The sequence below is a fragment of the Balaenoptera acutorostrata genome, chromosome 12, assembly GCF_949987535.1.
Source record: "Balaenoptera acutorostrata chromosome 12, mBalAcu1.1, whole genome shotgun sequence".
Lineage (NCBI taxonomy): Eukaryota > Metazoa > Chordata > Mammalia > Artiodactyla > Balaenopteridae > Balaenoptera > Balaenoptera acutorostrata.
The window spans coordinates 42,277,917-42,301,370 of NC_080075.1; the positions used below are offsets into that span (position 1 = coordinate 42,277,917).

A 23,454-nucleotide genomic window follows, 5' to 3' on the forward strand; every position below is an offset into this window, starting at 1 on the left:
TACCATTTAGGCTGCGAATACACCTTATATCAAGGCTTCTCAGTCGAGAGTCGTCTCTTAGATCTAAATTATCTGATATGGTTTGTATTGCCAGTCTTGCAAAGACTAGATCAATCTTTGGAAAGATGAAAAAAAAAGAGAGAGAGAAATATTACTTTTTCTCCTTTTAGTCCATTCTCCCCCCTTCCCACCTCAAAAATGTAAAAAGTTCTAACTATTAGTTTGGGAAGTTCTACCAAAACTTCCAAAGGCCTATGCAGGTAATATCACATTGGAAAATCGCTGCAAAGTTTTGGGAGAATAATTTTCAAATTAAGGGAAAGCATTTTAATTTTGCCAATCATTAAAAAAAATCAAAACCTTGTAAGTGAATTTCTAGATAAAGATGGCAGATCCAACACATTTACATTCACTCCCTCTTGAAACCCCACTAAAATACCAGCAAAATTTTGTTTTGTTTTTTTGTTTTAGTTTTATTTTGTTTTTAAAGGCATAACCCACTAAGTCAAAGAGAACAGAAGGAGACAACAGTAAAAACCATGAAATGTGGAAAGCAGATGGACAAATGGTAACAGACTCAGCAGATCTAAGGAAGCAGAGATAAAACATATTATATCTGGGAAATAAGGACAGGAGGCTGTAAATAAGTTCTTAAATAAAAAGGAACATTTAGAGAATAAAAAAGTATTCTTAGAAATTAAAAATATGATGGCAGAAATGGAAAACAAGAGAACATTTAGAAGATGAGAAAACCCCAAAAAAGCAGAACAAAAATATGAAGATGTAGTTATAAGTGGGAAAGAAGAAGTAAAAAAAAAAAAAAACCAAAAAAAACTGGCAGTCCTGGGGGTCCAACATACAAACGTTAGGAGTTCCAGAAAGAGGACAGAAAACAAAGGCGGGCAACACAATTGAATTCAATACAATTTCCAAGAACTGAAGGACAGGTATTTCCAAATTGAAAGAACTACTTGAGTGCCTTAGCACATTTGGTTGAAAAGACACATACCAAAACAAAGTGTATTACCATGAATTTTACAACTATGAAGACCAGGGAAAAAAGAAGAAAAGAAAATCACACAAGTGGCCAAAAAGACAAAATAGGTCACATACAAACGATGAGTAATCAAATTGGCCTCACGCTCCTCAACAGAGTATGGAAGCTAGAAGACAATGAAGCAAGGCCTTCAAAATTCTGAGAAACATTATTTCCCACCTAGAAGTCTATGCTTAGCCAAACTATCAATTTGGTGTGAGAACAAAATAAAGATATTTGTAAACATTCAAGATCTCAAAAATATGTGCTCTTTTTCAGGAAGCTGGTGGATAAGCGCCACTAAAATGAAAGTAAGTCAAGAAAGAAGAAAACTCAAGAGAGAAGCAAAAGGAAATCCCAGGATGAGAGAAGAAAGGTGTCAGAATGACAGCTGTGTATCAGTCATGGAGAACAATCAGTATGGATCAGAAGAAGTGAGAAGAATCAGTGAGATTTTTTTCAAGACGATAATGACAGGACACCTGAGAAATCCAAATCTATTTAGTGGAGATTTAGACAACTAGGAGAGACTGAATTTGAATTAGTCAAAGTATAAACATCAAGCAAATAAAACACAAAACATTAACTCACAAGAAAACAAAAGCCACACAGCAAAGAATGGTAACCTAGTACATTTTGTGCCCAGTTTTGAACATTATTTATAAGACCATAATAATATAAACACTGAATACTGCTCCAACTAAAACTATAATAATATAATTATTTTAGGAGATTATGGGAATGAGAAGGATGTGTATAAACATCTTGGGGGTAGGGATGGAGGTTGGTTCCTTTCCCATGGTGAGGAAGGACTCACCATGACTAGACTATTTGATTCCTTAAAAATCGTGCCTATGTAAGTCTGATTTTTAAACTATAAAACAAACAAACCCATATAGGTTAAATAGTTCAATTGTAAAGTCAGAAAAATATTTAACACTTACTTCAATTCCATCAAATTCAAATTTTATAACAGGAACAAAGGCATCTTCTACAGCCTACAAAAAAAGAAAACAATTATAACAAATAAGGTGTAATCCTTTATCCTTCCCAAATGCCAATAACATGAATACTTTTTCTCCCAATTTTTATTTTAACTCAGTAGGAAAAGTGAAAATTTTCTTAGTTTCTCATTCTAGCTAAGCAAGCACTTCTACTTTGTGACTGTGTTGTTTAAGATACGCAAAATGTCCATGACAGTAGTTACCTAACATATTATCCTTCTAAAACTATTCATCAGAAACTGGCAGGCAGAACTGCTATCATCTGGGTATTTACTATTTGTTGAACTTAGCTGAAAACTGATTATTTACAAAAAGCACTAGTGTTAGATATTAAAATATCAGATCCCATGACTAATCTATCAAAAAAAATCTTTATCATTTGGATTTAGTAGAAACGTTTCTCTGAGTCTTCTTTAATCCCCCAACCTAACAATTTTTTTTTCTATTTTGTAAATTTTTTGGCCCCACTGCCATGTGTGGATCTTAGTTCTCCCACCAGGGATGAAACCCTCGCCCCCTGCACTGGTAGCTTGGCATCCTAATCACTGGACCACCAGGGAATTCTCCAACCTAACAAATTCTTAACCTCCTTCTCCATTCCCAGACACCCAAATAACACAAATTCTCTGAGCTTCACCTTATCCAAGCACTTGAGATTGCATTAAAACTACCTGTTTGTTTAGTACCCCCAGTCCCTCCCTCACATAAACTATCTTGTTCGCTCTTGTATTTGTGGGACTAAGGCCAGTATCTGATGAATCATTGGTGCTGAAATTTTATTTGCTGAATGAATGGCTAGATATACACACATAAAGAGTTACTAGTTGAACATTATACATAATGAGCCACCATTTGCTGTGCACCAACCATTTATCAGATATTATAGTAAATGATTTATGTAAATTATCTCATCATTCCTCCAAAAAACTTTATAAGAATGTTATCACTAGATCTTCATTTGATAGCTAAGGAAACTGAGACTCAGAGAGAATAGGTAACTTGACCAAAATCCATGAGCTAGTATGTGGTAGATTCTAGATTTAACGCAGGTGTGTATACCTAAAAAGCCCATATTTTTAGTCATTACTGTTATTTTAACAAGATACAGCAACTTCTTAAGAAATACGTCAACCATCATAAGCCCTAGCTTTTGCAGTTATCTGTTAACAAATTCAAATTATTAAATACGAGAGGATACTTACTCTTAAGTTTCTAATGCCATCTTGATGTTTCAATTTTTCAAAAAAAGACTGAAAAAAATCAGATCTCTCCACATGTCTTGGAGCAACACAAAGTGCATCAATGTCAGCTCCTGCAAATCAAAGTATTCATTATCAAGAACAGTATATTGAATATGTATTACATTCTTGTATACACAAACATATGTACAGAAGAAACTATGTAAGATGAGTATAGGAAATAATATAGTACTCTAGTAGTGAGATAATGGGAATTTTTTCCTCTGTATTTTCTAATTATGAACGACAAGTAAGTTTGTTATTGAAAGTTCTTATCAGTAAAACACAGAAAAGCAATTACCTTTGGTGTGTACTCCAAGCCTATAGGAGCCAAAGGTGAAAATTTTTCCACCAACAGTAGCCACAACAGAAGGTGGGAGATTCTAAAATAAAATAAAAAATTTTTTAAGGCATTCAATTGTTCAAATTATTTAGCATTAAAATTGTCTAAATGCTCTAATACATGTTGACGAGGATGTGGAGAAAAAGGAACCTTTGTAGACTATTGGTGGGAATGTATATTGGTGCAACCACTGTAGAAAACAGTAGTAAGGTTCCTAAAAAAAACTAAAAACAGAACTACCAGGGACTTCCCTGGTGGCGCAGTGGTTAAGACTCCACACTCCCAATGCAGGGGGCCTGGGTTTGATCCCTGGGTCAGGGAACTAGATCCCACATGCATGCCGCAACTAAGAGTTTGCATGCCGCAACTAAGGAGCCCATGCGTCGCAACTAAGGAGCCAGTGAGCCACAATTAAGGAGCCTTTGAGCCGCAGCTAAGGAGCCCACCTGCAGCAACTAAGACCAGGCACAACCAAATAATAAATAAATAATTAAAAAAAAAAATAACTACCACATGATCCAGCAATTACACTCCTGGGTATATATCCAAAGAAAATGAAAACATTAATTTGAAAAGAGATATGCACCCTAATGTTCATAGCAGCATTATTTACAATAGCCAAGACACGGAAGCAAACTAAGTGTCCATCAACAGATGAATGGATAAAGATGCGGTATATATACAGAATGGAATATTAGCCATAAAAAAGAATAAAATTTTGCCGTTTGCAACAACGTGGATGGACTTCGAGGGTATTATGCTTAGTGAAATAAGTCAGACAGAGAAAGACAAACACTGTATGATATCACTGACATGTAGAATCTAAAAAATAAAACAAACTAGTGACTATAACAAAAAAGAAACAGACTCACAAATACAGAGAACTAACTAGTGGTCACTAGTGGGAAGAGGGAAAGGGAGAGGGACATGATAGGGGTAGGGAATTAAGAGGTACAAACTACTATGTATAAAATAAATAAGCTACAAGGATATATTGTATAGCACAGGGAATATAGCCAATATTTTATAATAACTATAAGTGGAGTATATAACCTTTAAAAATTGAGAATCACTATGTTGTACACCTGAAATTTACATAATATTGTAAATAAACTATACCTCAATTTTTAAAAATTGCCTAAATGCTACTGATATGTACTACATTTGTCAAGTTTGGTGAGCTGACATTTGTAAAAGTACTTCAGAGCTTTTTTGATTGCAGCTGAAGTAATGAAGGTATTCCCAGAGGAAAGACAAGACAAATTTGTGTCCAGTATACATGCACACATCTCTATCTTAAGAAAAACATTTTTTTATCACTTGACCCTACCTGTCCCCCCAAATTACCTGATTTGGCTCCATCACTCTTAATAGTCACCAAGGAACTTGCAACTACCAAATTAATGCACTTTCAGCTCTCTACAGTTATCATACTCTTGACTAATACCATCTCCCCTTTAGTTTTTGTGACAGATATGCTTAACTTATTGATTCTAGCTCTGTAATATTTCTGCAAGAAAGTGGGGTAATTCTTGACATGATCTCCTTATGAGAGCTAATCTAACAACTTTAATTAACATATTTTTGGTTGTACCAGAATTACGCTACTTTTCACCTCTCTCTAGAGCCAATTCTAACTGCCCATCAGATATTTTCACTCAGACTTTCTGATCCACTTCAATATCCCTGCCTGAAACCTAGCAAAAAATTCTTCCTATGATAAACCAGGTATACCTCCTGAGTTCTCTATTTTTGTTCCTTATTTTCCTTACTGCCCATACCTATAAGTCATTATTATTCTTCCTGGCTTACCAATTATTAGGTTATATCCCTCACATGTCACTTTCTCCCCACCCACTCCCATTCTGTGCTATTTAACAGTATCGTAAGTTACCCTCTTGCCATTAGTCTTTATTTCTTACTCCATTTTGTTAAAAATTCACTGGCTGGTGTTCTTAAATTAACTCTATTACATAACTCTTCTGCTCAAAACTTGCCAATGCATTCTTCTACAGATACTGATCCTTGGATCCCAAGGACTTCCACAGTATGCTCTTAAGGATCTTTCTTGCCTTGTCTCCTGATATTCCCTTCTGACGCTCCAACTGCCAACATGTTACATAACCTAGTCTCCTTTCCATTGCAGTTGCCATTTTCCTTCTCTCAAATGCTTGCCATCCTCTCTGGGTATCTCAATACCATCTAATTTTCAAAGATCACTTCAAGTTCCACCTCCCTCATGAAGCTTTCTTTGATTATCCACCTCGTAACAAGCTCTTTTTTTCCCCCTGTGCTCCTCTACTGTTATTATCTTTAACCACTTTTATACTACATTTATTGACTTTTTTTATTCTGTGTATGTTAGTTCCATCTCTTCAACTATATTTGAATTCCTTGAAGGTGAGAACTATGTCTACTACTTCCTACTTCCCCAAAATGCCCAGTCCAAGTTCCAAAGAGTAATATCTGCTAATGAAATTGACTATAAGTATCTGCATAACAGGACATTATGTTTATTTTCTCTGTTTAACGGACATGTTTCAAGAGTACCACAAATAATAGCTAGAAAGAGTTAATAAAATTATTGATGACTAACATGAATCAAAAGGATAGAGAAGCCCCTTTTAGTTTACCTTCCTACTTTGAAAAGCATGATTTCTTCTTGATTTATGAGAAAGTGATAAACTGAATCACAGAGTATTTTCCCCACAAACCACAGTATTTAACTAAAATGATCTGACTTGGAGTTCTGGACTGTTTAAACTTTAAATATTCCAACTGTGTGTAGAATATTAAAATGATCTTTGATCTAACTCAAATCCTTCAGATATTTTTCAAAGTAAAATATGCATAAATGAAAGGGAATTATAATGATATAAAAAAAGACCAATCACCTTATCTATGCAAATAAAGATGTTAAAACCAATTAAAATTTTTTAAATGATTAGATATTTTATTTTCTTTGCTTAAAAAATGCCAAATAGTGGCAAAGCCTCAAATTTTTAACAATGGTTTTATGCCTAGAAATTAAATGGAAACCAGCTGCTGGTCTTTGCAGATTAAAGCACTGATGTGAATGAAATGAGGGAAAAAGCAATTTAAATAATTAAAAACAAAAAAACCTTTTGACCTTGGAACAGATTCTACTGGCTTTTTCTTTTAGGTGCAAAAAACCACACAGTAAGAAAATTAGTTAGGTGTATCTCTCAATAAAGTAATCTAGCCTCTTTTGTGAATAGTTTAACACTTGACTTCCCTTGATGTATCCTAGAATACGGATGGGAGCAAAGACCTCAGCACAACCACATCAGCTGACATAAAGACCACACAAGAAGTCAAAAAGCTTGATACTCTGATTTTAAAATAATTCTAGCAAGTTGTGTATCTGGTTTGCATACCCACAGCAATTATGGGCTGACATTTATTCAATGCCTGAGCTCTGTCCTGAGGTTGCACAGGTGAATAAGACAGGTTTATTTCTTAAGGAGTTGATCAACTAGTAGCAGAGAAACAAGCATGAATTTTTTTTTTTTTTATTACTCATGACTAGCATTTCACCTGCTCAGAATTCAACCTAACTGAAAACCTCTACTATTGATAACCCTGCTGTGAGCTCAGAAATGAGCCAGATAGTCATTTGGCAGCAAAAGTAAACAGCGTAAAGACCATTTATTTAAACTCAATGACTGTAGATTAGCAGTCCCTCATAACCTTATTCAGAGCCCATTTTTTAAAAGAACCAATTTTATATATGTATCATAAGTACAGAAGGAAATAATAAAAGTTGTGAAAGAAAGAATTCTAACAGGTGTTTATCTAATTTCTAAACTGATGCAGATTAATGGGCAGAAAGGGATTTGACAGAGAGACACTACTGCTGTGAGCCATTAACTTTCAGCTGAATGCTGTTAAGAGATGGGAAAATGGTAAAAACAAAACAAAACAAACAAACAAAAAACCTAAAATTTAAAATACAACAGTTTGAGCCACTTAGTGAAGAGGCAAATAGTATTACCCAGTTGAACATGCCCTACCTCATTTTACTATAGCCAGTAAAATAATATTCATAGTGATGATTCCCTGACAAATGAGAATTCAATTATACTCAAAATACTCTAAGAAAGCAAGAAAAATGTAATCGATTTTAGAAGAAAAATATTTAAGCTACCAGAGGGGGGAAAAAGTTGTGTAAGTATAAATTAGGGTTTGCAAACTCCTATGTCTCATGGGCCAGGCAGGTATGCAAATGACGAAAGTATACACATAAGAAACACAGAAACTGATAAATGACAGTTGCTGTGTCAGAGAGAGCAGGGAGTGATGGGGACCAGGAAGCACCGAAGGGGAGGAGCCCAAGTCCATTCAAGCCTCTTCCTGCCTTGCACAAAGGAAGGCCCAGTGCTGCCAGACCTGGTATTTCACAGTAAGTCTGAAATATGGCTTCTAAAGTAAAATCTCAGTATTTAAATTTTGATCTACTACATGTGAGCCAAGCAAGACATTTATGTGGAATTGCAGTCAGACACTGGCTACCTCTGGGGTAAATCCTCACTTATTTAGGACTCAATATCTATACCAATTCATTTCCAAGTATACTAAAAAGTTTTAATGTATTTCTGATTATTCTCAACTCTGCATCTTACTACCAGGACATAGTGAAACTATGAATTCAATTTGGTTTAGAGTCTTACCTTACTCTCACTGACCTCAGAAATCCATTCTTTTACTAAATTGTTCAGTTTACCAAGAACAACCAGCCTATAATAAAAAATAACATGCTTTAGATGAAAACAAACAAACACCAAAAACAAACAGTATTTTTAAAAGTAATTAAACGTATAGGCAGTACCTTTGTGTCGGTGCTAGAGTAAAAGCATATTATACACGTGCCAATGCTATCACATCTGTTGACACATGGCACATCTCTTTGGCATTCTTAGGTTCCTAAGAGTTCCAAAGAGACGATAAATGTGATGACAGTATTTTGGTCTTTGAGCTACTTTCAAAATTCAAAAAGCCTAATAAAAAAATCAAAATTACCTTCAATAAAGCTGCAGAGGCCAACTGAACTGTCAACTTTCTTGGCCTTACTATGGAATAAAATCAATTCAGTGTGGTGATAATAGAGGTTAGCATTCACTCACTGACAGTTATGAGTTTTTGGATAATAAAAACAGGTAAATAATTTATTGGCTGATTTTTATAAAATTTACTTAATAAAAGCAATTTGATATTAAAACAAACTTGCAACCAATGGCATATCCAAATCCAGATTTAAAAAAAAAAAAAAAAGAAAGAAGAGTTTAGGCATTTCAAAGATAACACATGAAAAACTGAATTCCTGATCTGTCCGAACCTGCTTCTCCTTCAGCCTTCCCCAGGTAATGGAATCCCATCCTTCGAGATGCTGAGACCAAAAATCTTGGCATCGTCCTTGACCCCTCCCCTCCCACCCCCTCACATTCCACAGTCATTAAACCACCCTACTTTTAAAATACATCCAGAATTCCACTACTTCTTATCACTTCCACTGCCATCCCTAGTTCTGGCCACCATCATGTTTTTCCTTGGGTTATTATAATAGCCTCCTAACTAGTTTCCCTGCTTCTGCCTTTGACCCCCCTTCAGACTATGCTCGGTAAAGCAGCCAGAGTGACTATGTTAAACATGAGTAAATCATGTCAATCTTTTGCTCAAAACCCTAACAGCTTCCCATCTCACTCAGAGTAAAAGCCAAAACCATTATAAATGGCTTTCAACGTCCTAAGTGACCTTTCCTTCCAAGCTCTTTCCCACCTCATTTACTTTAAGCCCACATTCCCCTTCTTATTCACTCTGCTTCACATACCTAGGCTACCCTGCTGTCTATTTCTTAAATATACCAGGTACACTCCCACCTCAAGCCTTCTACCTAGAATGCTCTTCCCTCATACCCACAAAGCTCCTCCCTCACCTTTAAAATTTCCCTCAAATGTCAATAAGGCCTTCCCTGACAACCTCCTCTCCCAGCTTCATTCTTCTCAGCAGCACTTGTCATGTGTAACACTGTATTTATTTTACTTACTTGGCTAATTGTTAGTTTCCTCCTCTAACCTTCAACTAAAATATAAACTCCAGGAGGGCCAAGTTTTCTCTTCATTTTGTCATTTTTATATCCCTAGGCAGGGACATAATTGGTACTTGATATATGTTCATAGAATTAATGATAAAAGAATGTACTATAAAATATTTTGCATTTTTAAGTGACATACCTGTGGTTCAATTCTTCCTCATCTTCAAACACTCCAAATGGTTTCATGGCATCAATTAATTTCTGTGTGTAAATATGATCAATTTCTTTTGGACATGCCAAGCTAATTGGAGAGGTGATTCCATAATGCTTTTGTTGACGCTGGCTGTCCAGCATGGTGTTTCTGTTCAAGAAAAATGAAACAGCAGAAAAAATTTAAAGTATGATATACTGATACATTAAATCTCTCAATCCACTCATTACTTTAGCTACCTTAAAAGTTTACTGAATACTAATGGTTGGAGCCCCCGCTTTTTTTTTTTAAGGAAAAAAAGATATTTTGTGCTTATGTTGATGAAGGGCTATTCATACTGCCTCAAGCTTTCATGGTTAGGATGTCTTTTCAAGCCAAAAGCAGGCTGTGTTGGCATCAGGACAGCTGTACCAACACCACTCAGCTCAAATGCAAAGAGCCTGAATGGGAGCTGGGCCAGGGCCACCTCCACTACACACCCAGCAGACTTAAGTCAAGTACCATCTACAGTCAGTCTTTGAAAAGCAGTCAGCCACTTGAAAGAAAGCTCTAAGTAAAAACAATACCCCCCCCCAAGAAACAAAAACATCCCATTAGCAGGTCCTTGTGAAATAGTCTAGCTTTTAAAAAGAAATCACAACTAGATTTGTTCCCTGGAAACCGACATTAACATTCCTTGCTTGCATCACAGTTCATCCTAACATTCCGTCACTCTAGTTAACTGTTTTCTTCATTGTCTAAGTGAAGTCTATGACACCAGCTACCTTGGGCCCCACTTTCTTATCTCTATGCTGAAAAAGTTGGCTATCAAGGTCCCTACTAGCACTGAAATTCCAAATCCATTATTCTGAACCTCCCTCATCTAGACAGGAAAACGAAGCAAGCAACAGAATTCCACATTCCCTTCCACTCATCAATCCCACTTATAAGTAAACACCCCTGGAGCAAGTCTAGTACAAGTGTACAAGGAGACATGTACAAAAATGTTCACTTGCACACTGTAACATTAAAAAACAAACAAAAAGAACTTAGAAATGACCTAAAATAATCACTAACAGGAAAAGGACTAAATTAGGGTGTATCCCTACAATGGAATACAATACAGTAGTTAATATGAATTAATTAGAGCTGAAAATACTATCATGGACAAATCTCAAAGATACTATCTTGCACTAAAGAAGTTGTTGAATGACAAGTGTGATACTAGTTATATAAAGCTTAAAAACAAGTAAAACAATGCCAATTATGGACACATACATATGTAGTAATAGCATAAAAAAACATGCAGCAATAAGCATCAAATTTGGAACTGTGGGGAACTCTAGAGAGGGAGGTGGATGGATCAGTGAAGAAGGTAACAGAATCCTTCAGATGTATTCAGTATGCTTGTTTTCTTTTAAATAAAGATATGTGTGTACACACACACACACACACACACGGAACGTTATGCTTTGGGAGAGATGGATGGTGGCTACACAAATGATGCTTATGTTATTCTCTGCATTTTTCTGTATGTTTAAATTATTTCCTAATAAACCAAAATGTAAGAAGCTACAACAAAATCTTGCCAAGCACGGACACTGTTTCTGACTTATCAAAGTATGAGCAGGAGGTATAGACCAGCAGATGTACTGTGGATAGGTGGGGAGACCAAGGGAGGGTGAAAAGACCATAGTCATTACGAAAGAGAAACCCATGGGCTGGGATAGGTCATTCACTCCAGGAGACGTGGAGACAGCCGGTCAGGAAGGGAGGAGGAGGAGGGAGGGGGATGGTATTTGCGCCAATGCAGACAGGAGCAGAGACCGGCTCAGACAGCGCTGGGGGCAGGAGAGTGACCGACAATTTCTCCCCACGGACACACGCGCCTCTCTTCCGCCGCAACCTTGTCTGGGGGCGTCCTCAGAGGTAGGGCAGCCAGGGGCAGATGGGGACTCCTGCAGTCCCCGAGTGTGTGCAGCGGTGGCCAGGTGAGCCGCCGGGTGTAGGGGAGGTGCCCTTGCCGAACGGCCGGGAGAGGGGAAGGAGACCACCGAGAGAGCTCAGGGCACGGCGCGAGGGGCAGGGAACAGAAACGGGGTGCCAGGCCGGCCACCCCAGCCCACCCCGTTATGCCTCGCCCCCAACCGCCGGCCCCCACCACTTACGCAGACATCTCTTTCATCGCTTCCTGCGCCTCCCTCACCGGCGAGTCTTTCGCTCTGGAGTCCTGTTCTTGCTCTTCCCTTCTCCTCCTGTCCACTTTCCTCCGCTCGCTTGTAGCTCGCTTGCTCGCTCACTCTCTCACTTACTACGGCCGAGGCATCCAACCGAGTAGTGAAAACACCAGAAAACCGGCTCTATTTATGACAATACAGCGCGGCCGACGCCAATATGGCGCCGCTTCCCAGCCTGCCCCTCGCGCGCTGCGGCCCCGCCCCCGAAGGCCTGGACACGCCCCCGAAGGCCTGGACCCGCCTTGACCCCGCCCCCTCTCCCTTTGGGTCCCTGGAGGCTCCGGTGGCCCCGCCCACAGAGGCGCGGGCTCCGGCTGCCAACACCGGTATGAAGGAGCGTTTGGTCCCCTCCTTTGTCAGTGCGACTGTCAATCCAGGCTAACTGCTTGGAAGGTAATTTGGAACATGTTTTCCTTGTTTCTCTTATTCTCTTATGAAAGCCTATATCATATATTTTTTAAAACTTCACAGCCTTGCCTAGCGAATACTATTTTAACTCTTCCATTTTACCACACTTTCAATGTAATCGGTTATAGTCATAAATAATCTAATCAACCCACTCGTTGAGGAGATTATGTCGTGAAAAGGTCACACCCAGGAACGTGTGACTTTGCAGTTACCCCGGAGAGAAGCAAGCTTGTAAATTGGAGGCTAACTGTTCACCTCTAAGTACCGCCCCTGGTTCATGGCATTCTAGCAGTTAGGTAAGGGAGGTTGATAGGAAGGCTGGCAGTTTGCAATAGGAGGATAAATACAAGGCTGAATCAAAATCGTACACTTTCAAATAGTGGAGATCATGTTCCGTGTGAGTGTGAGGATGAAAACGGGAAAATGATGACAAATTTTAAAAAGTTAAAGGGCAGAAACAATTTAAAACGCTAAGTCGTTACAAGGAAAAGAATGTCAAGAAGCTGCTTTTTCTTAGAATGTGACACAGTAGATAGAGAAGACAGAATCATAGAGAAGACAGAATTATTCATTCAAAACTACTTATTGAAAATCTAATCTGTGCCAAGCACTGTGTGAGGCTCCGATGCTTTAATCGTGCATAAAACCAGATGTATATTCTTTAATTTTATGGAGTTTAGAATTTAGTGAGGAAACAGTCAAATATAAGTGATATTCTTCTGTTGTAGAACTAAATAGCCTACTATGTGTCAGGCACAGGAGATACTTAATTCCCGCTCTTGAGAATTCACAGTCTAGTGAAGGAGAACAAGCATATACAAAGATCATTAAAATATAGTATGGTCCATGATAAGATGGGGTCAGGGCATTTAGGGAAGCCTAAAGCAGGCCGCCTAAACTTGAGGGCTGGGAAGGTCAATAGTGGCTTCCTGGAATAGGGTATTCGGTTAAATCAGCAAGATTTGGGAGTAGGGATTGGGTGCAGGTGGTAGGGAGAAGGCAAACCTATCCCAAGCAGGATACAGTAATAGCTAGCATGAGCTTCAGTGTGAGGGAAACCCAAATTTGAATTCTAGTTTTGCTACTTGCTAGTTTTGTGACCTGAGGGAAATTAACCTTAAAAAGTCCTTTCGTCATCTGTAAAATGAATAGGATTGTATGAGAATTAAATGAGAAGAGTATGTATAGCCAATATGAATCTCAGTCCAAAAGTTCAGACATGCAAGAAATATCACTTTATTTTCTAAAACTTAATTTTTGACCCTGGGCCCCGCATTCTTCTGAGCTGGCTGACAGTCTTGGTTATCCTGGGTCTTTCCCTTCCCACTTCTTGAGACTTAGGTATTGGGGGAGTTAGGGCAAATCGTGTACATCTGGCCCTGGGCCCTGGTAAATGCACCTTCCTGTCCTCTTGGCACATGGGCCTCGAGGGTCCTTGCTGCCTCTAGGTTTTGTCTAGGGCTCATTGGAAGGGCTTGTGGTCTCAGCCCAGAAGCATCACAGGGCTAATTCTTCTCCTACCTCTCCCCATCTCCCCAGCAGTTTAGGGAATCTTGCCAGACTGGGAGACAGAAAGTCTCCTTTCCTCAAGGTTTCTAACCAAGACATTTGTTACTAGCTGCACAGAGTTCTCTTCAGGGCTCAGCCTTGTTTCAAACCCCAAAGCCCCAAAGAGTTGCAGGCTGATTCTGTTATCTGCACGGGGCAGAGTCCTTAGCTCAGCGCCAGGAACATAGGATTCGATAAATCTAACTCTTATTTACATTGATTACCATAACTCTTATCTCCTAATTTTTCTCTTTGTTTATGTATTTAATTTTGAAATATTTCTTTTCCTTCTTTCCTTTCTTTTTTTTCTCTTATAGAATGCTTTTGTTTTGCTTTTTTCTCTGTATAGAATGCTTTGTTTGCTCTTACCTGCTGCAGTAATTTGGAAGAAAGGTAAACTCTGCTTTCAATTCTACTAGTTCAAGGAAATCCTAAAGTATTTCAAAGACAACTTTAAGCCTTTATTTATGTAATTATCAAAGTCAACATCAGAACAATACTTTTTAATTCTGTTTTACGTTGTTATTTGTAGTTTGCCTCATTTTTAGTTGTTTCTTCCCATTTTCCCCATCTTTGTTAATCTACCTGGGATCGAATGCCAGTCCCCAACCCCCATTTCAATAAGGACACTTTCTTTCAAGGAAGAATATGTTTTCCTTTGTGTGTGTGTGTGGGGGGGGTGGTCTACATTGTAGCTGTACTTTTTAAGCTAAAATTTTCCAATTACAAATGTAACCCATGGGACTTCCCTGGCAGTTCAGTGGTTAAGACTTGCCTTCCAATGCAGGGGGTGCGGGCTCGATCCCTGGTCAGTCGATCCCTGATCCCAATGCAGGAGGTGCTAAGATCCCACATGCCTCATGGTCAAAAAACCAAAACATAAAACAGAAGCAATATTGTAACAAATTCAATAAAGACTTTAAAAATGGTCCACATCAAAAAAACAAAACAAAAAAAAACCACAAATGTAACCCATGTTTGTAAAAAAAGAGAAGAAAGAGTGGAAATCTCTCCCTCCCTTCCATTCCTAACTCCATTTTTACTCCCCAGGGAACCATTATTAATGGCTGGGTATCTATCCTTCCAGAATGTTTTCAATATAACCCAAACGACATATAAACATGTACCAGAGGTTTTGATTTTATTGTTTTTTAATTTTGAAAAAAAAAATAAAGGGGTCATACTGCACGTGTTGTCCTGCTCTTTGATTTTTTTTTAACCAAAAAAATCATGAGCATCTTTCTATGGTAGTAAATGTTATGGACTGAATTGTGTCCCCAAAATTTCATATGTTGAAGTTCTATTTTCCAGCACCCAAGAATGTGACTATATTTGGAGAGTTTAAATAAGGTCATTAGTGTGGCCCCTACTCCAGTACAACTGATGTCCTTATAAGAAGAGGAAATCTGGACACAGATGGCACAGAGGAAAGGCAATGTGAAAGCCCAGGAGAAGACGGCCACTTACAAGCCAAGGAGAGAGGCCTCAGAAGAAACCAACCCTGCTGACATGTTGTCTCAGATTTCTAGCCTCCAGAACTGTAAGAAAATAAATCTTTGTTGTTTAAGCCTCCCACCTAGTCTGTGTTACTTTCTTATGGAAGCCCTAGCAAACCAATATAGGAAATATACACCTACTTTTTCTTTTTAACAGTAATATGGTATTCTTTATCATAAATAATATGTAATGTTTATCAAAATATATTTAACCATTTCACTGGTTCATTTGTCTCAGATTTGTTTATATTATAAATAATGCTATAGTAAACATCCTTATACATATATCCTCTACACTTGTATCATTAGTCATTAATAGATTCTTAATGATGGAATTACTATGTCAAAGGGTATATATATTTAAAAATAAAATTTATCAGACAGAGAAAGACAAATATGATATCGAAAACATATCACAGGGACTTCCCTGGTGGCGCAGTGGTTAAGAATCCGCCTGCCAATGCAGGGGACACGGGTTCGAGCCCTGGCCCAGAAAGATCCCACATACCACAGAGCAACTGAGCCCATGCGCCACAACTACTGAGCCTGCGCTCTAGAGCCCATGAGCCACAACTACTGAAGCCCACACGCCCTAGAGCCTGTGCTCCGCAACAAGAGAAGCCACTGCAATGAGAAGCCCACGCACCCAACAAAGAGTAGGCCCAGCTCACCGCAACCAGAGAAAGCCCACGTGCAGAAACCAAGACCCAATGCAGCCAAAAAATAAATAAATAAAATAAAAAAAAAAAAAAAAAAAAGAAAACATATCACAGAATCTAAAACAATGATACAAATGGGACTTTCCTGGTGGTCCAGTGGCTAAGACTCTGCACTCCCAATGCAGGGGGCCGGGGTTCGATCCCTGGTCAGGGAACTAGATCCCAACCTGCCGCAACTAAAAGTTCACAGGCCGCAACTAAAGATCCTGAGTGCTGTAACTAAGACTTGGCGCAGCCAAATAAATAAATAAATAAATATTTTAAAAATAATAAAAAATGATAAAAATGAACTTACAAAACAGAAATAGACTCACAAACATAGAAAACAAACTTATGGTTACCAAAGGGGAAAGGGGGGAGGGGTAAATTAGGAGTCTGGGATTAGGGGATACAAATTACTATATATAAAATAGATAAACAACAAGGACCTACTGTACAACACAGGGAGCGATACTCAATATCTTGTAACCTATAATGGAAAATAATCTAAAAAAAATCTAATTTATACATATATGTATAACTGAATCACTTTGCTGTACACATGAAACTAACACAACATTGTAAATCAACTATACTTCAATAAGAAATAAATAAATAAATAAAATAAAATTTATATATTCCAAATTGTCCCCCAAGAAGGTTATACCAATTTACACTCTAACCAACAATGTGTATGAGATGGTCTATTTCCTTAAACCTTCACAAATGCTAGATATTAAAAATGCTTTTTATCCTTATTATGAAAATTATAAATGTGCAGAAAAGTAGAGAGAGTAGTGGAATAAAGCCATATACCTATCACTTAGATTTAATAATTATTTTAACATTTTGTCATATGTTTCACTTTTTTTAAATTGAAGTTTTTTTAAATACAGACATTGTGACTCCTAAATATTTCACTCCTAATACTTTTTTCCTCCAGTTTTGTTGAGATATAATTGACAAATAGCACTCTGTAAGTTTAAGGTGTACAGCATAATGATTTGATTTATTGGGTTGGCCAAAAATTTCGTTTTCTGTAACATCTTACGGAAAAACTCGAACTTTTTGGCCAACCCAACACATACATCATGAAGTGATTATCACAGTAGGTTTAGTGACCATCTATCATCTCATATAGATACAAATTTAAAGAAATAGCAAAAATTTTTTTTCTTTTGATGAGAACTCAGGATTTACTTTCTTAACTTTCATATATAACATACAGCAATGTTAATTGTATTTATCATGTTGTACATTACATCCCTAGTACTTAGTTGTCGTGTAACTGGAAGTTTGTACCTTTTGACTGTCTTTGTCCAATTCCCCCACCCCCACCTCACGCCTAAATGTTCTGATATGCATATCTAAATAAGAACACTTCCCTACAGAACCACAATAATATCAACACTCCCAAGTTTCCCCCACTTGTCCCCAAAATGTCTTTGCAGCAAGTTTGTTCATAGTAGAATCCAATCAAGAACTATGATTGCATTTGGTTGTTGAGTCTCTGAAGTGTACTTTAATCTAGAACAGACGCTCCTTTTCCCGTCCCTCCTTATCTCCCTCTCACACCCTCCAGCTTTTTATTTTTCCTATGACACTGACTTGGAAAGACCAGGATAGTTGTTCCCTAGAATGTCCTAATTTCTGGATTTTTCTGATTGTCATTTAATAATAACCCCCATATTTTCTATTATTGGAAGTTAACTCTGAAGTCTTAGTTAGATTCAGGCTAAACACTGCATCACATAATGGTGTAACTAGGAGTCACATAATGAAGCTCTGGTTATTCCATTGTTGGTGATACTAAGATTGACCACTGGGTTTATGTGGTGACAATCATCTTGGAACTAGCTAGTGATCTGTGAGGTGATAATTTTGGCACCAGGTGAATATCCAGCTCTCTATCAAACTTTTACCTAGTAGTTTTAGCATCCACTGATAATTCTTGACTTAATTATGTCCTTAGGGGTTGCAAATTGTGATTTTCAAATTCTGTCTACATTCATAGCTGGCATTTTTCTTGAAAGAAGTGCTTTTCCTCATCAACTAGGACTATTAGGTCACCCTGTGATACAATTACTATTGCAAACGAAAAATATTCCTGTCCCTTTCAGAGTTAAGAACTTGGTGTAATGGTCACCTGCAAAGAAGTTTTTATTTATTTTCTTTGCTTGCCTGATTGTTTTATTACTCTTACTTTTTTTTTTTTTTTGAGTATCATATGGACTCATGGTTTCTTGTATAGTCAGTGTTTTTCAATCAATTACAGTCATTGTTCTTTTGATGCTAAAATAGTCCCAAATTTGGCCAATAGGTTCCTCTGTCAAGCTGGTTCCTCTGTTAGTATTCAAAAAGAATTCTTTGAAATTAATATAATAGGTTGGAAAGTGGTATTTCTTTGTGACTTTAACTTGCATATTTCTGATCAGTGGTGAAAGTGATCATCTTTCATATTTTACCAGCCATTTGTATTGTATTTCTTTCTGTGAGGCTTGCCTATTCATATTTTTTTGTCTTTTTTTTTTTTTTTTGGTAAAAGTGTATTTACACCAATTATCAAGTCTCATCCCTACAAATGAAATGTTTTCAGTACTTACTGCCAGTCTCTTCCAGCTTCAACTTCCCTATGCTTGAATTTTTTCTTTTGATCATCTCTTGCTCTAGAATGTGTCTTGAAATAGCTTATTCACAAACGGGGTATGTATTCTTAGTTCTGGCATATTTAAAAATGCCCTTCTATTAGATAATAACATTTCCTTGAAAGCTTGGTAAATGTTGCTTTATTGTTACCTGAAGGGTCTTGGACACTTGTAAGATTCTTATTTTTGAAGATTAAAAATTCTCCCTAAATAGGCCTTTGTATGACAGTCTTTTCCTAAAATATGTCTGGAACAAAATAAACATTCAAAAACTTTTCTGAATCTTTTTTAAAGATTAGGTAAAATTTATTTCTACTTTAAAATTTATTATTGCTTCTGTTTATCAATCAGCTTTTTTTTTTTTTTTCGGTTCATTCAGGTAAATAGAATTTCACCTTGAGAGAATTTTAAAATGTTAGTACAAGTAATTCAGGAAAAACTCTTTAAAAATTAATATTTTAGGGGGCTTCCCTGGTGGCGCAGTGGTTGAGAATCTGCCTGCCAATGCAGGGGACACGGGTTCGTGCCCTGGTCTGGGAGGATCCCACATGCCGCGGAGCAACTGGGCCCGTGAGCCACAATTACTGAGCCTGCGCGTCTGGAGCCTGTGCTCCACAACAAGAGAGGCCGCGATAGTGAGAGGCCCGTGCACCGCGATGAAGAGTGGCCCCCGCTTGCCACAACTAGAGAAAGCCCTCTCAGAGAAACGAAGACCCAACACAGCCATAAATAAAATTTAAAAAAAAAACAAAAAAAAACTAACAGACTACTGCGAGAGGTAAACAAATTCACAAATTATTTTTTAAAAAATTAATATTTTAGCTTTTTAAGATATACTGGGCTGTTTACTTGTCTGTAGGACAAGTAGGGGCCATATCTGTCTTGCTCACCTGCTCATCCTCAGAACTTAGCACAGGTGTTCAATAAATATTTGCCGATTTAATTTATTTCAAGTATTATTCTCTCATATCTTTCTTCATCTCATTGTATCTTCATCTTTTTGCCCCAATTGATAAGCTATCTTCATTTTACCTTCTCCCTGTAACTTAATGTTCTGATGTGTCTGAATGTAATACAAGTACTCAATTAAAAGTTTTCCATCTCTGAACAATCTTCCATTAACTCTAAGTACTTCCTTTACCCAGCAGATTGTTGTAGCATGGTACTGTTTACACTGGCCATTAGCAGGTTATTACTAACACTCTTTGAAAAATGAATAGAAGAGTATGATCATCCCAAAATGACCTTGGGAGCTAGTACTGAGGTTGCCCACATATCATGCCAGGAAGGACTAGGGTCTCCCCTTCTGCCAGCAGGATGGGCTATGCCCAAACTTAGCTTCCTAGGATAGATTTCTACCCCTAACAGAAGGGGCTGCAACTTCTTTTTTTTTTTTTTTTAAACCTTATCTATTTTATTTATTTGGCTGTGTAGGGTCTTCACTGCTGCATGTGGGCTTTCTCTAGTTGCGGCGAGCAGGGGCTACTCTTCGTTGCGGTGCGTGGGCTTCTCATTGCAGTGGCTTCTCTTGTTGCAGAGCATGTCCTCTAGGCATGTGGCCTTCAGTAGTTGTGGCATGCGGGCTCAGTAGTTGTGGCTCTTGGGCTCTAGAACACAGGCTCAGTAGTTGTGGCACGTGGGCTTAGTTGCTCCATGGCGTATGGGCTCTTCCTGGACCAGGGCTCAAACCCATGTCTCCTGCATTGGCAGTCAGATTCTTAACCACCTCACCACCAGGGAAGTCCCGGGCTGCAACTTCTTAAGGGCCCCTGAGATCCCCAGGTATTGGGCAGCTGGCACCTAAACTCAGTCACGCTGGCTCTAATCTCTGTTTCCACATTCTGACAAGGCTGCCCTCTCACAATTTTACTCTAAGAAAGTATCATCTCAAGGGACATGTCCCTCTCCTGGAATACACACAGCACCTAGCCATAGCATCCCTCTCTCTAGGATAATGAGAAGACCTGAGACCATGCCATCTTCTCTTCCTGACCCTTGGCTTGTAAGTTTCCCCATTAAAGAGTGTTCCTTAACTCAAGCTGAATGACCATGTGGAATTCACCTCAAGCCCTGTTGCATGATAGGTGGCAACCATGCACGGACTCCCTCCCTACTTTGAACAACAAAAATAAAATATATGGTTGAATTTGTTCTCCATGGATTCATGTCCAATATTGCTCAGTTGACTTTGAACAAATAGGAGTTGGATACTGTCAGAAATTGATATAGGTTCTGATTGTTTGTACCCCTCGCTCTCCAATTCAAAGGTTAGAACTAGGGTGGAGTCCTCATGATGGGATTAGTACCCTTAGAAAAAGAAACAGGAAGAAGCTTGCTTTCTCTCTTTGCTTTCTGCTTTATGAGGATACAATGAGAAGATTGACATCTGCAAGCTAGCAAGAGGGCCCTCACCAGACACCAAATCTGCTGGTACCCCGATCTTGAACTTCCCAGCCTCCAGGACAGTGAGAAAAAAATTTCTGTGGTTTAAGACACCAAATCTATGGTATCTTGTTATAACAGCCTGAACTAAGACAGGTCCCCAAGCAAAATTTTAATAGTAGGACAACTGATCCGGATGAAATAAAAAGGAAAAGAAGCGGGCAACAATGACATTTCAGATAGGTAGTAATATTTTGTTATCGAATTGTGGGGGAGGACAGAGTGGAATGGGAGAAGTGGTCAGAGTGAAGCCATGTTTTTATCAATGTGTGTAGTGTCTCTGGGAAAAGGACCTTACTCTTTAAGGTTTTATGCTTGGATGACTAGTTTGTGCCTCACTGGGGCCTCAGCCTGTCACCAAGGATGTCAAAGAGGGAGGGGCACCCGAGTGTTACAATTCCTAACAAGCCTCTCAACCTGCTTTTCTTCAGTTCTCTGTGACAGGGTGGTCTCTACCACTCCATGTTAGGGGTGTCAGAGGACACCGTCTAGCATCTTTTGCTTACATCCATAATTTGTCGTCTCCTCAAAGAAAAAGGATTACTTTCTGTTTTATTTTGCTACCCAGTTCATTCAGCACTGAATTTTAGTGCAAGCCCTCAGTGTTTCTACTGTGAAATTTCTATTGCTGATGCAGATATTTTGTTTGTACAATTAATTGCCTAAAAAAATGAATTTGGTGCAAAGGAGGGACAAGGGCAGGTGCCTATTCATTTTTCTTTATCTAGAATAATATGTAAAGTCCTGGACATGCTTTAAGCAATTCAAGAGCCCATTGATTAGATGAGTTTGCCCCTGAGAGCAACTCCAATTCCAAGTATCTGAATTTCCTGGTTTATGTTTGTGGGGTGAGGCCCCCTGCATCTTCAAGTATTTTCTTGCATTAAAATCCTGCTAGCTTCACTGGAAGAGCCGTTGCTCTGGGCGCTTTGATGAGTCACACCAAGCAAGGCAGCAATCAACAGCTCTCCTGGGAGGTGTCTTAACTGCCTGAAGCTAGGGATCTCAGCAACCCTTCCCAGCACTTTCTTCTCTATACATTCGGAAGGGCAGAAAAAGTCTTTACGCCAATTTAAAAACTTTTCCCCAGAGCTCGGGGGATTAACATATAAACTTAGTGGACAGGGCAGGTAGGTTCCCTGTTTCCCTCCAAACTGAAGCCAAGATTAATTACGGTATTCACCTGTTCCCGAAACAGGCTGGGTAATGGATCCCGGCTGTGCGCTCCCCGAAGCATCACTAATCCGGCAGTTCTCCGTGGACTCGCTGGCTTTGATCAGCTCCTTCCCTCTCAGCAGGCCAGCACGGTAGCCGCAGGACACAAGTGTTTAGTTTACAATCATGTTAATTTTACTTTTTGTTTGTCTTCAGCAGTTGGAGATTAATGAGTAAAAGGGTGCTTAAATTTTCAACCAGGCTTCTTCTAATCGCTTGGTCGCACTGTTGCTGGAAGTTTTATTACTTTGATTTCCTGAATCAATCAGGTATACGGTTTCCTTGTCCAATATCGGTAATGGTACAGGAAAAGACAGTCCTACCAGGAACTGTTGCTGCCGCTTTGGATTCCACAAAAAGCGATTGTCAAAATAGCACCTTTGTAATGACTTTTCATAGGATTCCATTGCTGAATCCATCCCTGGCATTTTTAACAAACCCAAGTATTTTACAAAGGATGTTGCCATACTCATTTTTTTCATAGCTAAGGAATCAAATGAGCCTTTATCTGATGGGATGGTGAAAATTAACTCTGAACTGAATTTGGAGTAAATTCTTTAGAAGAGGAGGTTGGGGAGTTCCCTGGTGGCCTACTGGTTAGGACTCTAGGCTTGCACTGCTGTGGCCTGGGTTCAGTCCCTGCTTGGGGAACTGAGATCCCGCAAGCCACGCAGCGTAGCAAAAAAAAAAAAAAAATTTGAAGAGGATGCTACTATAGCTTTGAATTCTGTCTTTTGAACTGAGGAAAACAAACTCCATTCCATTGCAGGTTTTCTTCAATTCCATTCAGGTGTGCTTCCTGGCATGTATATAAATAAGCAAGGGCTGGATGATTCTCTCTCAAAGAGGCCTCATATCAAAGAAATCTCCCTCGGGTCTAATACATTGTAATGGAGATTTTG

At 38.5% G+C, this 23,454-nt stretch overlaps 1 protein-coding gene across 2 annotated transcripts in view; it reads right to left on the reverse strand.

The window, feature by feature from the left end:
• PAPOLG (poly(A) polymerase gamma) overlaps positions 1 to 12,284 on the reverse strand; it is a 36,048-nt gene extending 23,764 nt beyond the window's left edge. The window contains exons 1-7 of one of the 2 annotated variants that reach the window (XM_057558283.1): positions 12,032 to 12,284; positions 9,873 to 10,034; positions 8,328 to 8,379; positions 3,580 to 3,661; positions 3,243 to 3,352; positions 1,981 to 2,034; positions 4 to 115 (exon numbers count right to left, since the gene is read on the reverse strand). In XM_057558283.1, the coding sequence (XP_057414266.1) occupies positions 4 to 115; positions 1,981 to 2,034; positions 3,243 to 3,352; positions 3,580 to 3,661; positions 8,328 to 8,379; positions 9,873 to 10,034; positions 12,032 to 12,048 (589 nt within the window). In that variant the 5' untranslated portion in view covers positions 12,049 to 12,284. Of the gene's footprint in view, positions 1 to 3; positions 116 to 1,980; positions 2,035 to 3,242; positions 3,353 to 3,579; positions 3,662 to 8,312; positions 8,380 to 9,872; positions 10,035 to 12,031 lie in introns of both variants that reach the window. The other variant, XM_007189691.2, reaches the window with a different exon arrangement.
• Between the last annotated feature and the right edge of the window lie 11,170 nt (positions 12,285 to 23,454).